At 37.6% G+C, this 15,283-nt stretch overlaps 6 protein-coding genes across 6 annotated transcripts; 5 read left to right on the top strand and 1 right to left on the bottom strand.

Moving 5' to 3' along the window:
• Positions 1–260: 260 nt before the first annotated feature.
• HO133_008715 (uncharacterized protein) lies at positions 261–1,171 on the top strand (the record flags this gene model as incomplete). The annotated part of the gene is made up of 5 exons (XM_037299579.1): positions 261–267; positions 323–340; positions 387–447; positions 500–1,025; positions 1,094–1,171. The coding sequence occupies 5 exons, from the start codon at positions 261–263 to the stop codon at positions 1,169–1,171; spliced, it is 690 nt and encodes a 229-aa protein (XP_037155580.1).
• Positions 1,172–1,491: 320 nt separating this feature from the next.
• Positions 1,492–2,761, top strand: HO133_008714 (uncharacterized protein; the record flags this gene model as incomplete). Its single annotated transcript, XM_037299578.1, has 2 exons — positions 1,492–1,761; positions 1,817–2,761. 2 exons carry the CDS (start codon positions 1,492–1,494, stop codon positions 2,759–2,761), a joined length of 1,215 nt encoding a protein of 404 aa, XP_037155579.1.
• Positions 2,762–3,685: 924 nt separating this feature from the next.
• HO133_008713 (uncharacterized protein) lies at positions 3,686–4,659 on the top strand (the record flags this gene model as incomplete). Its single annotated transcript, XM_037299577.1, has 3 exons — positions 3,686–3,850; positions 3,904–4,475; positions 4,527–4,659. 3 exons carry the CDS (start codon positions 3,686–3,688, stop codon positions 4,657–4,659), a joined length of 870 nt encoding a protein of 289 aa, XP_037155578.1.
• A 286-nt stretch (positions 4,660–4,945) lies between these two features.
• On the top strand, positions 4,946–5,859 carry HO133_008712 (uncharacterized protein; the record flags this gene model as incomplete). Its single annotated transcript, XM_037299576.1, has 2 exons — positions 4,946–4,958; positions 5,030–5,859. The coding sequence occupies 2 exons, from the start codon at positions 4,946–4,948 to the stop codon at positions 5,857–5,859; spliced, it is 843 nt and encodes a 280-aa protein (XP_037155577.1).
• A 136-nt stretch (positions 5,860–5,995) lies between these two features.
• Positions 5,996–6,907, bottom strand: HO133_008711 (uncharacterized protein; the record flags this gene model as incomplete). Its single annotated transcript, XM_037299575.1, has 3 exons — positions 5,996–6,606; positions 6,669–6,816; positions 6,878–6,907. The coding sequence occupies 3 exons, from the start codon at positions 6,905–6,907 to the stop codon at positions 5,996–5,998; spliced, it is 789 nt and encodes a 262-aa protein (XP_037155576.1).
• A 7,079-nt stretch (positions 6,908–13,986) lies between these two features.
• Positions 13,987–14,967, top strand: HO133_008710 (uncharacterized protein; the record flags this gene model as incomplete). Its single annotated transcript, XM_037299574.1, has 3 exons — positions 13,987–14,313; positions 14,372–14,672; positions 14,741–14,967. The coding sequence occupies 3 exons, from the start codon at positions 13,987–13,989 to the stop codon at positions 14,965–14,967; spliced, it is 855 nt and encodes a 284-aa protein (XP_037155575.1).
• Positions 14,968–15,283: the final 316 nt, after the last annotated feature.

Here is a 15,283-nt window from a genome sequence, read left to right as displayed (position 1 = left end):
GAGCTTTCCATTTGCTTGGCATAACGCTAACGATACGTCATTCAGGTTGCTTTCCATGTGGCATGTGCACTTAGGCTTCCATGTTCGTTTGAATTGTGTACACGTATCCGTTGAGACTACGAGTATTCATTCAAAATTGGACCCCACCTCTGGTCGCGCGCCTCCCCTACGTCCTAGGCAGCCTTTTTTGTCCAAAGCTCTCAGCTTGCCTTTGACGTGCAATAACAGGCATCACGCCTTGAGCAGCCGTTCTCAAAGAGATGTCCAGTAAGTGCCATTCTAATGGTCCTGATTCGTGAATAGCCTGCTAATCTTGTTCCAGACGCGCCTCCAGACTACTGTACGACCGGACCACGTATTGCCCCTCGCAGTTCTAACAAGTACAGATGTGATCCTCGACATACCACCCCAAGCTACCCAACAGCAAATCCGAGATGGCTACAAGAAGTATGTCCACGCATCCATGCTGTTAATATTGCGGACTAACCGTCTTGTCAAGACAAGCCTTGAAATCGCACCCCGACCGTGTCCCCTCTGACTCCTCTGAACGCCCGGCCCGCACCAAGAAATTCCAGCAAATCAATGATGCATACTACACACTTTCAGACCCTACTCGTCGCCGCGACTACGACTCAGCCCGCTCTTACCACGGTTTTCCCACTGGTGGCGAAGACAGCGATCCTGACACTGAAGACATACCTCGCCAAGAAAAGCCATCTGGTGGCTCTGGTGGCTTCCCCTGGTCTGCGTTTGGTTTCGGTGCGAAAAATACACAAGAAGAAGAACACTTCAGCAATGAACAGTTCGGAGGTATTTTTGAGGAGATGTTGAGAGAGGAAGGGATGGCAGAAGGCAAGGAAGCGAAGCCTACCAACAAGTTTTGGAGCATGGTAGGAGGTCTTAGTGGTGGAGCTATGGGCTTCATCGTTGCAAACTTCCCAGGGGCTATCGCAGGAGCAGTGGCGGGGAACAGGTTAGGAGCAGTGAGAGATGCAAGAGGGAAGAGCGTCTACAGCGTGTTCCAGGTGAGTGGATTGCGCTTTTCCTTGTTCCTCGATGGAGCAAGGAGTGGGCTTTTCTGACGAGGTTGTAGGAGCTACCCCAAGGCGACAAGGCTAAATTACTCAGCGAATTAGCTGCGAAGGTGTTCGCTCATGCGGTCGGGTCGTAATTGTTGAGACCTGAGTTGTAAGGCTTGACATTTGGCGCAGGCGTTCTTGGTGATGGATTGGTTTGATAAGACTCTATTGCACTCATACCTATTAACCCGTAATGCGTTCATAAACCTTTGATACCTCCATGTAGGACGAGCACGCCGGATAGTTTTATTAGGTAAAGTAAGTTCGGTAAGGTAGGACGAAGTCCACATGAGCACTAACTATACCTCTTTCGGGCAAGATCCAGGCGCTACCCCAGGTCTTGGCAACCTGAACCGTGACGTTTTCGCGACGCCTCTTCATTCACTATCCTTCCTCGACCAACTCGAACATGATGTCTCGCTTTCTGAGGCTCGTCCTATTGTTATGCTATTTCTCATCCCTCTCTCCAGCATTTGGGGTCCCTTCCTCGCAATCACCCTTGGTGGAGGACCTACCAGCAATCTCGAAGCCCAACATATCCATAGAGCTTTTCAATGACCTGGAAGAGCTATCACGCATAGTCGATATTTCTTATTGTGTCGGAGTGACAGGAATAGGCATTCAAAAACCTTTCCTATGCGCGAGCCGATGCCAGGATTTCCCCAGCTTCGAGTTGATAACGGTAAGCGTCTGACTTCTGCTCTTCGGCCTGCGCCTAGGTTTATGGTTATGAGTAGACATGGAATACAGGCCCCTTCATGTCGGACAGCTGTGGATACATTGTCCTTTCTCATCCTCCATCGCCTCCAAGGATTATTGTGGCGTTCCGCGGAACTTATTCAGTAGCGAATACCATCATCGACTTGTCAACGGTTCCACAGGAGTATATGCCTTATCCAGGTGACGAGGACGAGGCTGAGGACAAGCATGCCAGAAGCTTGCGGAAACGAGCAATAAATCCGCAAAGGGCAGAATGTACCAATTGCACTGTCCACGCAGGGTTCATGACCTCATGGAGGCATACTCGACCTCATATCCTACCCCATCTCGATGAACTCGTTCAGAAATATCCGGACTACCAGGTAACCTTGGTAGGACATTCTCTCGGCGGGGCGGTGGCAGCTCTTGCGTCTCTTGACTTGGAGTCTCGGGGTTGGAACCCCCAAGTAACAACCTTTGGTGAGCCAAGAATTGGGAACCAAGGACTGATGCAATACATCGACAAGACTTTCTCGGATCATGGTCACACAGACATCACTGGCAGGTACAGACGAGTAACACATTGTGATGACCCGGTGCCGTTGCTTCCTTTAACAGAGTGGGGCTATCAAATGCACGCTGGAGAAGTCTACATTTCGAAGCCGGAGCTATCTCCGGAGGCCAAGGACCTGAGATACTGTGAGGGTGACGAAGATCCAAATTGTATAGCCGGTGCGGAAGTCCACGACGAAGGTCAGAGCGGTCCGAATATCCCAAGCATTGAACAAGGCGCCGATATAGAAGGGTTCAAGGACTGGTGGAAGGACACGAAGGGTCTTTTAACAGTACCGCCACGCTTTCGCATATGGCAATTGTTCTTTGCTCATCGAGACTACTTCTGGAGGCTCGGGCTTTGCATACCTGGCGGAGATCCCAGTGATCGGTATCGAGAGTATCCTCATGGTGAGGGAGGAGAGCTCTGAATGCCGTCTGAGCTTCTTGAATTTTAGCGATGGCGTTGGTGGCGCTGTAGGGATACTTGGGGTGCTATATCTTATGACTGCCATTTCCACCTGATACGATGATTATGAATGCAAGAGCTGAGATACCGTAATCTTAGCACAGAAATATCCGAAGTTGCAACTTGTGACCAACCTGATTGGCATCATCTTATTATATTCCTGATTCCAGGAGAGGAATAGATTTCCAGCTGCCTCTGGCCTTTTCGTAGGAGATACTCAATTGCAGCGAAGTCTTTCTTGTCCAGCCCAATGCTCCTTTCGAACTCGGTCCTATGATGATGTTAACTTGTAATTCCGAGCTGGTCAGATGATTTCTGAAATGGCACCTACCTTGCAAAGCCCTTGAAGTTTTCTCTCACGTCCTAAGACGGGTTAGATATGTTCTTCGTTTTGATGACAGACTTTATAAGGTAATTAACGAACCGCTGGCTTCTTCTCTATCTCTCTCACTTGATGATTTCGGCAGTCAGCATTACTCTTTTGGGAGGAATTTGGTGTCGCGAGACACGTCTCAGGAACAGAGAACTAGAGACATGTATGACGACTATGGGGAAGAATTGCCTCGGAAATTATAACGTACAGCACTGGCGGTAGAGTGACAAAACCCCTCTCTGCAACCCCGAGAGCCTCATATCACGGATAACGAGTGCTCAGGGGGGGAGAGTTTTACCACGGCAAGAAGCCGCAACAGAATGCCGCTGCCGGGGATTACTCAAAGAACGGCGTTTAATCTTACAAGGCCCGCTCCAAAATGATGCAATGGCAGACACGAGCGGCACGGTCAATGCACATTAATCTTCTACAATCTGCCACTTGAGCTCCAATTGGAGTTTTAGAAACGCTCCGTTCTGTCGCTGGACTGCTTTGAGTCATCTAATTCGTGCTATGCCTCCTTTCTCACGTCTGGTCCGATTCCTCGCCAAGGACGGCAGAACATACTATGGGGATGCTATCTTACCACAGGGCGTCAGCGATTTAGGCAAAACGAAGCAAGCTCGCGTGATCAAGGGAGACGTGTTCGGAAAACACGATGTGACGGAGCAAATCGCCGTACGTGCTTCCCTCCCACGGTCGTATCATCCCACTCGCTGAAATCCGATCAGGATGTACGCCTTCTCCTTGCTCCCCTTGCCAGCGAAGACGTCAGAACCGTCCGCTGCCTCGGCCTCAATTACGAGCAACACGCCAAAGAATCAAGCATGCCGCTGCCGAAGTACCCCGTGCTATTCTACAAACCAATTACTTCGCTCGGCGGGCCCTTCGATAATGTTCCTATCCCTACCATGGCCCAAGAAGTGGACGGGTTAGATTACGAATGCGAGCTCGTCGCCGTCATTGGCAAAGAGGCGAGGGAAGTCCCGGAATCTAAAGCTCTTGACTATGTCATGGGATATGCAGTCGGTGACGATGTATCACATCGCGAATGGCAACTGAAAAGAGGAGGCGGCCAGTGGGCATTGGGCAAAGGCTTCGATGGATGGGCTCCGTATGGGCCAGGCATTGTGTCGAGTGCTTTGATCAAAGATCCTCAAGCCCTCCGGATTTCGACAAAGGTTAATGGCAAGACCGTCCAGGACAGCAGCACCAAGGATATGATTTTTGGGGTGGCGAAGACGATTAGCTTCTTAAGTCAAGGGACGACTCTTCTTCCTGGGGATTTGATTTTCACTGGAACGTAAGTGCTCGTGCCTGTTTGGACTTCGAAAATAGCTGATTTGGTGATTAGACCTCAAGGCGTAGGCATGGGCAGGGAGCCGCAGTTGTGGCTTAAGGACGGGGATGTTGTTGAAGTCAGCCTGGAAGGCATTGGGACTTGCGTGAACAAAATCGAACATATCAAAAGCAGGCCAAAACTGTAAAGTTGCTGAGTCTTGTCTGCATCGTACAGAAACATCGTAGATTTTAGGTCTGTCCTACTGCCACGCAGCTCAACACACACCACCTCGACACACGTAGAAGTGCATCCCTTCAACACAACGCCTGCCCGAGCATAGCTCATTGAATGCCTCTTAGAATCGGCTTTTCAATGTTCTTTTCTTGCTCCATACTTCCATACAGCAAAGCTCTCCAAAAGTCTACCTGGCCACATTTTGACTGCCGTCTGATAATCTCCATTGCGCTTCGGTACAAGCTGTCCCTCCAAGTATGACCCAGTTCTGTACGTCACCCGCTCCGCAGTCGACGCCCGTCTTTTATTTCCCCCGAAGATAGAGCACTAACGCACCTCAGTCGTCCAATTACCAGCAGGGGACACCGTAACTCTGGACCTCGATCTCGACACTACCACGGTCGCAGCAGTCAAAGCGACAGTCGATGCCCGTCTTGAGTCCATTTGGCGGGCCAGTGGAGTTCGTATCCTGCGGAGTGACCTTCCGTTCTGTGGCATCAGATTGAGGTATCGGAACAAACTTTTAGCGATGGATTCAGTACTCTCCAGCTGCAAAGTTGGGGAAGGATCGACGCTCTATGCGCAATGGCCTCAGAATAGCGAGAAGGACGGGAGGAGGAAGCGGTATGGAAATGTTTGGAACAACGAGCCTGGATTGGAGAGGAGGATAAGAGAGAAGAGGGGGCTAAAACGAGCGGAGAGGGAAGGAAAGAGCGCGGAGAAGAAGGCCTTGCGTGGGGCGGCTAAGAAGAGGACATCGAAGGCAGTGGAGGACACGACTCAGTCTGCACTGGAAATTGGCGGGGATGACCAAGTTTTAAGTGGGTGCGTGTCAAACGACCGGCCAGGCAAAAAGGTCGAGGTCGAAGCGGAAGGAGACTGCGCAGACGCAGCTGGAGCAGGCCAACAGGACTTGAGCGAAGAAAGTGCGGATGAAGCACTAGACGAGCAACAAGCGGAGGAGGGAGGGCAAGAAGAGAGACCAACGGGAGAAGTTGAGCAGGATGATCCGTTTGCAGACGAGGACAGTGACAAGGAAAACCGAGAGTCAGAATTTGCGCCTGTTGTGCAAGATCGAGTGGATGACTATCCGGCAGAGGAGTGGTCGGTTTTCGATGAGGGTAATAGCGGCTTGGGGATGGACTTGCTGGAGGAAGTCCTTGAGTTTTGATCTCTCAATTGGCAATTTGCACGACGGCGTTCGGAGGCATTTCATGGCGGGGGAGCGGTGCGATGATACAAGTGAAGCTGGGGGCGAGCAAAGGATATCATGCCGCTCTATCGATCAGTGCTAGTCAAATCGTCATTCAAACTTCCTGCGTTCGGCCATAACCACGGATGGTCTCGGCAAACGCCCAACTCTGGTTCTCCAGCTGTTCATCTTCCTTCAACTCCACACCGCCCTCCTTCGTGACCACTGCGATCGAGTACTTATCCAGACTCCTTGCATCTCTGTAGAATAGCACCTTCATACACTCTTTCACCGCATCTACAGCCTTCTCCCTTGTCACGTCCGAGACCTGGCTCTCGTCATCCGCCACTTTTCTCAACAATGGCTGTGCCAAATGTGCTCCGAATCCTGTTGCCAGGGTAGGGCTACTGAATGTTGTGCCCAATAGATCTACGCTGCTCAGAAATGGCTTATCATCCCCATCGAGTCCGGCTACCAGCATCTGATTCCACAGTGGGTTGACGTCGGAGCGGCGCTTGTACATGACTTTTGAGAGGTAGGTGTGTAGATTTCTGGCGTTAAGGCCATGCCCTTCTGAAGAGTAATTCTCGGTGACGTCGAGGGAGTTGAGGAGCCGGTCGAGGTATTGCATATCTGAGACGTCGCCACCGATGCCGACAATTGCGCGGGAGTTGAAGGGCCGGAGGCGTTTTACGTCTGTAAAACGGGCGAGAGAACCGTAGGAAGCTGTGAGAGAAGAAAGAGGCGTTAGCCGGATCATGGTGTTTTGCCAGAGGAAGCGGTGCTACCTAAGTTATCTGCAGCGATGACGACCCCATCCTTAAACTTGACCGCGAGAACAGATGTTCCTGTGACTATGGGCTGCTGAGTGTGGGTCTGAGGGTGACTAGATTGGAGATATGAAGCATCGTATGGTCCATATACATCATCGCGTGGCTGCAACATGGACTATGTATCAGCTATAGCTCGTGGCAGGATCAGCAAGCTATCGACTTACACGGCCCCATGCCTGGGGAAGGTGGTTCATCTTAAGGACCTGGCTATTGTGACGGAGGGTTGGATGCAATTTACCAGGTTTGAGATGGATGATCTACCAAACGGAGACTTCTGGTATGTATGAGTGTGAGAAGGCAAAAGGCAGAGTATATTGTTGTATGGGAGCTCTGTGAGCTTGGAAAGTCTGCGCGTATTATGCCAAGACCACTTGGCGCGCTACTATCTAGGCAGTCAAGTGTTGGTTTTGACGGCTTATGGCCATTAGCCACGGCTTATGGCCATTAGCTATAATGTGGCTGGGGGCTACAGCCATATAGCCATAGGCAAACATAGCCATGGGTAACATAGCCATTGGCAATAGCCATATAGTTATGGATAATAGCTATATAGTCATAACTATGGTATGCTAGGGTAATTAGTTTACTTAGCGTATATGTGGAACTAACACGCCTGAAAGGCTAAGATATAATCCTCGAAGTAATTCGATTTATTATGGACTATAAGCCGAAATTAAATAACTTAAAAGAATGAATCTCTAATAATTTAGTAAGCGACTTTTTATATTTATATTAGACCTATATCTACTTATATAAAGTTCTTTTCTTATATTCTATCTATTTATATATATAATCTATTTATATAATATTTATATATAGCTCTAATCTTAATTATATTAGATATAATCTATTATATTATTAATAGATTATAAGCCTAATTAGTTATTAATCGAGGTTTTAATTTTTTATTATATTTATCTATTATCGCTATAATCTCTCTAAATATTAGAGAATATAATTATTTTAAAAATCTTATTAAAGAATACTCGAGAATAGAGTTATAGTAGATTAAGAAATAAGATTATTTATTCGCTAGATAGATAGCGTTATTAATTAAAGAATTCTTTTATTTAAAAGAAAAGAGAAAGAAGAAAGAAGAGGGGGAGAAGAATCTTCTATTCGATTTAAATAATTTGCTAATAGTCGATTTATTAAAGAAATTAGATAAGAGACTTATTAGTAAATTATACGTTAAAATGAAAGTTCTAAAGAATTTAAACTACTATTTATAGATCTAGAATTATCGATAATTTCTTAAAAAATAAGATATCTTTAAAATAGTATTAGAGAAATTATTAATATCTATATAATTTAGTAGAGAGTTAGCTAAATAATAGATTATTTTAAATAAATAGATCGCTATACTAATTAGAGATAACGTTAATTAAAATTAGAAAAATTATATCGTCTATTTTATTACTTTTAAATCTATATAAAATAAGCTTTATTAAATTTATAAAATAAGTAATAAAGAACATCTTTCTATTATATTATAGAAATTTCTTAAATATATTAAATTAATAGATTAAAAGATCGATTAAATAATAGTAAATTTATAAAATCTATAGAATAAAGTTATAAATTTAAATTTAGTTTATATATTATACGATCTTACTATAGTAATAATAATTATAAATACTTATTAGAGAAGTAAGTTCGATATAATTAAATATAATTTAGAGATTAATAATAATCTTACTATTAAAATAGTTATAAAATATTTATAAATTATAGAGTAAGATAGATAGATTAAGAATAAAGATTTATTTATATATAATAGACGAAAGAACTAACTAAGTTAAAAACCTCTTAAAGATATAAATAAGATAGAATACTATAGCTATAAGAAAATCGAATATTATAAGAGAGAGTATTTAAATAAGAAGAATAAAAAGAATAAGAATTATAAGGCGAAGAATTTAGATAGATAAAATTATAAATTAAAGAATCGATTAAAGAATTTAAAGATATTTAAAGATAGTAGATAAGAATACTTAGATCGTATTATTATAATAGTAGATAAATTAGATAATAATAGTAATATTAGTAATATAAGCGATATATATAATTAAAAGAAAGATTTATAAATAGCTAAGAAAAAGCTAGAGTTTATAAATAGTATATTATTAATAAAGAATTCTTTTATAATAATAAATTTTTTAGAAGATAGTAGCTAGCTAATAGACTTCGAAGCGACTCGCTATATAATATTAAATAAAGAATTATTTATTAATTTACAGTCTTATTAAAAGAAGATAAAATTTAATAATTAAAGTAAGTTATTAATAAGAGATAAAGAAATTATTTAAATTTATATAGATAATTATATATAGATTATAGAGAGTATTCTATATATTCTAGAAATAGATAATAATATACTATTTATTATAATATTAAATTAAAAGAATTTTAAGATATAATTTAAAAGTCTATATATTAGAATTATTAATATATTTATAGATAAGATAATAATAAGAGGCTATGTGAGGAATAGCCTATATTAATTAATTAAATCGATATTTAATAGAGTATTCGCTTCTAAAAAGTCTAGATCTCTTATTAAAAGTATATTTATATTTATAAAATAAGAATAAGTTAATTATTTTTAATTAATATATTAATAATTAAGCTATATTAAAGCGTATCGTCTAAAAAATCTATATCTCTATATAAGAGATATAGAAAAAATAAAATTATTAAAAGAATTTTAATATAATATATATGATTTTATAAAAATAATTTAATAGATTAATAAGGATTTTAGATTAAAGGAAATAGTATTAGAAGCTTAAATATATATTAACTTCTAGAGATTATATTTCGTAATTAGCATTATTAAGAGTAGTAAGTAATTTATATTTCTTATCGATAAGATTATTAATTAATTAAATCTCGAGTTTATTATATTAAAGAAATAGATCTATATCTTTATTTTTAGAAATATAATTATAATTAATAAAACGACTAGAGTAAGAGAAGTAATATTAATTAAAATTAATAATATATTAGAATATAAGTTAGTCGAGAATATACTTAAGAAATAAGATATTACTATAAAATTTATAATTATCTATATCTTATATTAGAATAATATCGCAAAACGATTTAATAAAACGTTAATTAAATTTATAAGATTTATATTTAATTAATTAGATCTATCTATAAGCTTCTAATTAGAGATCGCAGTTTATATAAATTATTTAAAAAATAGATTATTATATAATAGTAGAGAGAGTAAGTTATCTTATAAACTATAGTTTAATAAGAAATTAGATCTAAGTTATAAAAAAGTCTTCAATTATTTATACTTAATTTATTTATTAAAAGAGAAATAAGAAAATAAGCTATATATTATAACTTATTAAGATATATATATCGATTATTATTTATTTACTTAATATCGAATTTATAATCCTCGAAATAATTAATTTAAATAATTTATAAATATTTATTTTTATAAGAATTATAAGAAAGTTTAATTAATAACTCTAACTTCGTTTTTAATAGTCTATAACTTTATATAAGTAGATATCGCCTTTACTCGCTAGAATAATAATAATTTTAATAACGCCTTTATTTAGAATAGTATTAAGATTATATCTAGCGATAACGATAATAAAAAGAATTATAAGAGATCTATATCGAATATTATATCGTTATTACGAATTAAAGAAATTAAAGATATATAAAAAATTTAAATAGAGGAAGAAGTTTCTACTAACTTTCTAGAGAATATAAATAATAATAGAGATTTAGGATTAAATAGCTTAAATATATATTAAATTAAACCGAAATCTTCGCTAGATCTTCGCGAAGCTAAAGAAACTCTTAATATCTTAAATAATAAGAAAATAATAAATTAAGAGATGATATCTAAGATTAATATTTAATAATCTATTATATTTATATTTATTTCTAACTCTTCTAATCGTATTAAGCGACGTCTTATATCTTAGATCGTTATCTTTATATAATAATCTTATATTAAGAAGCTAGATTATAATTTCTATAAGTTTTATAATAATTTTAATATAAAGAATAAAATTAAGCTTATAATTATTATAATTAAATTCTTTATTTATTAAAAAGCTATTTATAAATTAAACGCTCGTAAATAAAAGTAAATTATTATTAAGAAAATTATTACTTTAATTATTAAAGGAATTTAAAAACTCGCTATTCTATCGATTAATAGACGCTTAATTATCTATAAATAAATTTTTAAAATTAAATATAATAGCGATAAAATTATTAATAAATTTAAGATTAGATTTATTATTAGAGAATTTATATAAATAGAAAATATCGACTTTTATAAGATCTTTACTTTCACTCTACGATTTAACTTTCTATATTTATTTCTATTATATATAATAATAATAGATCTTTTAATAGAATAAATAAATATTAATAATACTTATCTTAATAGCGATTTCTATAAGAAAATCTATATAATTTTATTATTAAGCTATCTATTAATAACTAGTATTAAAAATAAAATATTACTTCTCTAGAAAGAATTATATAATTTTAAATAATTAGCTTATATTTAAAATAAGAAATTTAAATATATTATTAAGAAAATAGAATTTATAGTTATTATAATTAATAGCTATATCTTTATTTAAGTACTATTAGAGAAAATAACTATTATAATACTTTATATAAATAATATTCTTATTAAAATTAAGCTATAAAATACTATAAACTATATTAAGTATTAAATTTATAAAGAATTTAAGATTATTAAAGTAGATTTAATTAATTATATTCTCGATATTTAAGTTTATTATAATTAGAAATTCTATATCTTAATTATTAAATAAGTATAATACGTTAAAAAGATATTTAAAGAATATTTAATAAATTAGACGACTCTTATTTATATCTTTATTAATAAATATAAATTAATTTAATTAAGTCGATTAGAGAAAGAATATATAAATTAGTTATAATATTAGAAGCGAATAGAAAATCTTATATTTCTTATAATTAATATATAAATTAATATAATCTTTATTATAGAAAAGCTTAATTAATTTAATTATAATCTTATTATTCGCTATATAAATATAGTAAATTAAATACTTAAGTATATATAAGATATTATATCTCTAGAACTACGCTATTAAAAAATAGAAATATTAAAAGAATTCGCGAATTTAGTATACGATAATAACTAGAAGAATTATAAGTCTATCTACGAATTCGCTCTACTATATAAATAAGTAATATTTTTATAATATAGTCGAAAATAGTAAGAAGTAGTTATATCTATTATAGAAGCTAAATATATAATCTTAATAGAAAGAAATAAGATTATTATATAAATTATACAATAATTATAAGAAGTTCGTTTTCGAGTATTAGATAAAGATTCTATAATATTACTCGATAATAATAAGAAGACTATTAATCTTATAAAGAATTTCGAGTATTATTAAAGAACTAAATATATCGATATCTAGTATTATTATATTTATTAATTAATTAAAAATAAGGTAGTTATAATAGATTATATATTTATAGTCTAAATAATAGTAGATATTCTTATTAAATTATTTAATAAGAAGCTATTTAAATAGTATAGAAAACTATTAGAGATATATAGCTATTTAACTAATTAGAAGATCGCTATTAAGAAAGTTCGATATTATATAAGATTTAAATTTACTTTCTTAAAATAATCTTATTATATATAAGGGCTATTATATATCTTAGAAGAATAAATTAGAGAACTATATTAAAAGTTTACGTTATTTCTCTACTTTCTCTACTTTCTCTATAGAGATTTTTTCGAAGAGTAATATCAACTATTTACTCTACTATCTCTATCTTCTTAATAATTAAATAAAGAGAGAGTATTAATTTTAACGACTTATAATTATTAGTTATAATTTATAATTATTAGTTATAATATAATTAAGAGCTATAATTATATAGTTATAGATAAATATAGCTATAGATAATATAGCTATTAATAATAGCTATATAGCTATAGATAATAGTTATATAGCTATAACTATAATATATTAGAATAATTAATTTACTTAGTATATATATAGAATTAATATATCTAAAAGACTAAAATATAACTTTTAAAGCAATTCGATTTATTATAAGCTATAAGCCGAAATCGAATAACTTAAAGAAACGAATCTTTAGTAATTTAGTAAGCGACTTTTTATATTTATATTAGACCTATATCTACTTATATAAAGTTCTTTTCTTATATTCTATCTATCTATATATATGATCTATTTATATAGTATTCATATATAGCCCTAGCCCTAATTGTATTGGGTATAGCCTATCATATTGCCAACATCAAGGCGCTCTGTTCTTTAGGGTTTCCAATCACCAATTCACCATACTCTAATGGCCTTCAAAGCCCATCTCAACAAGATGTACAAGACTAGTATTGATATGTAGAAATGGATGAAATAGAATTATTTTCAGGCCTGAATTTCTCCGCACTTCCAATGAATATACGTCAGAATGTTAAGCCAGTCATTGCTAAAGGAAGAGACTCGTGCTTCCCCTCCCTCTGAATGACTTTGTGCGGTGCAGGATCCAAATCATCCAAGAATGCTGGCTCCTTCATGATCCGTATTCCTGACGTGGGTCTCGACCGCTGCTGGATACTACAATCACAACAACTCAACTGCAAGTGACTTGTCTATTAATAAACAGTGACTTATCAATGTTTCATGAGAACATAGGAGCGTAGACATTCAATTTACTTTGAGGAATCAGATTTTCTGTGACGTGATTGATACGATAATTCGTGGAATCACATCTGATTCTCAAGACTACAGTCAGACCTCATTCTTAAAATACATCCATAATTATTCCATATAGTGACCGAACCTGAGACAAGCACTCTCAACGTTACTACTAGTCTGTGCAGAGGAAACTAGCCATGGAAATCAACGTACCGTACGTGCTAATTTTTTGTCTTTTCCTTTTTTTCCCAATTTTCTTTTTGCACCCTCCCTCGGCCTCCCTTCTCGAATTCGGAGCGATGCGCGACAGTCGATCGATCGATCACCCCCCAACAGCCAGTCATTCAAGCACCAGTCTTTCAGCTTCCGTCAATCTAGACCAAATCTTGGTGAATCATTATATCACATACGGTATCTATGGCTTCGCCAAATGATGACATCCATTGTCCACATAATATGTAGGCCACCATCCCTGACGCACTACACGCCTCTGCTATTTTTTCAAAACCCTCCCCACAGCCTCCAACCTTGCTCGTTTTTACGTTAGCATGCAAAAATTCTTCAACCATCAACGGGGTGAGCCTTCTCAACACCACCCAGCTCCAGTCCAAGGCAATGAGAACGGCAGGCGCAAACAAAATGGCACTCTCTCCAGGACCGTGCGTGGACACCTCGTCGCCATGTCTGGAGAATTCGTTGGCACCACTATGTTCCTCTTTTTTGGCTTCGGTGGTACTCAAATCGCCAACACTCTGACTCCTGCTTCGGCGCCGGATCTGCAACAGCTGCTCTTTATTAGCCTTTCATTCGGTTTTTCCCTCGCTGTCACTACGTGGGTGTTCTACAGGATCAGCGGCGGACTGTTCAACCCTGCTGTAAATATTCACTTGCTTAATCGTGGCCCCTACTACACATATTGAGAAGCGTATACAGGTAACGCTCGGAATGATGATATCCAATACCCTCCCTTGGACCCGTGGACTCCTACTCGTCCCAGCCCAGATGCTCGGCGGTCTTGTTGCAGCTGGACTCGTCTCCTGCATGTTTCCAGGCCCACTAGCAGTGAACACGACCCTTACCCACAGCACCTCTATAGCTCAAGGCCTCTTCATCGAGATGTTCCTGACCGCAGAACTGGTCTTGACCGTTTTGTTCTTGGCGGCAGAGAAGAGCAAGGCAACATTCTTGGCGCCAGTGGCCATTGGGCTTGCGCTTTTCGTTGCTGAACTTACGGGCTTGTTCTCACCCTGCCCACCCCTCTCAGCAATCTCCGCCTTCTCGTCACTAATGATGCATTTGTAGGGGTATACTTTACCGGCGGATCCCTAAACCCCACTCGATCATTTGGCCCCTGCGCAGTAAATCGCAACTTCCCAGGATATCACTGGATATACTGGCTTGGACCAGCCTTCGGTGCCATTCTTGCTGCAGGATACTATAGATTTGCAAAGCACTACAATTACGAGGAGGCGAATCCGGGCCAAGATGCCTCACATCCATTGGAAGTCGACCCTGAGCAGGGTGAATGAGTCATGGACTTTTATTCAGGAGGCGGACGAGCTCGTTCTTTGCAACGAGGGCCTGACACCGTGCTGCTCGGAGAGTGCTTTTAAGTACCAAAGCCCTTGGATTTTTGCAACGTACATGGCACTTTCCGTGTACTTTTCCCCTTCCTCGCTCTGGTCTCGAAGAAATGCAGATCCAGCATTCTCTCTCTCCAACAAATGATGCACCGTGATGAAATGTGCCAAGATTTCTACTTTAGGGTATGATGATGGGGATATTTCCCTGACCGCGAATGTGAACTTTGGACGTCTTCATGTTGTCACCTATTTCACCCCATGT

The sequence above is a fragment of the Letharia lupina genome (genome assembly GCF_014066315.1).
Source record: "Letharia lupina isolate WasteWater1 chromosome Unknown contig_5, whole genome shotgun sequence".
Taxonomy (NCBI): domain Eukaryota; kingdom Fungi; phylum Ascomycota; class Lecanoromycetes; order Lecanorales; family Parmeliaceae; genus Letharia; species Letharia lupina.
The sequence above is the reverse complement of the archived record's forward strand: the minus strand, read 5'-3'. Positions and strand labels throughout refer to the sequence as shown.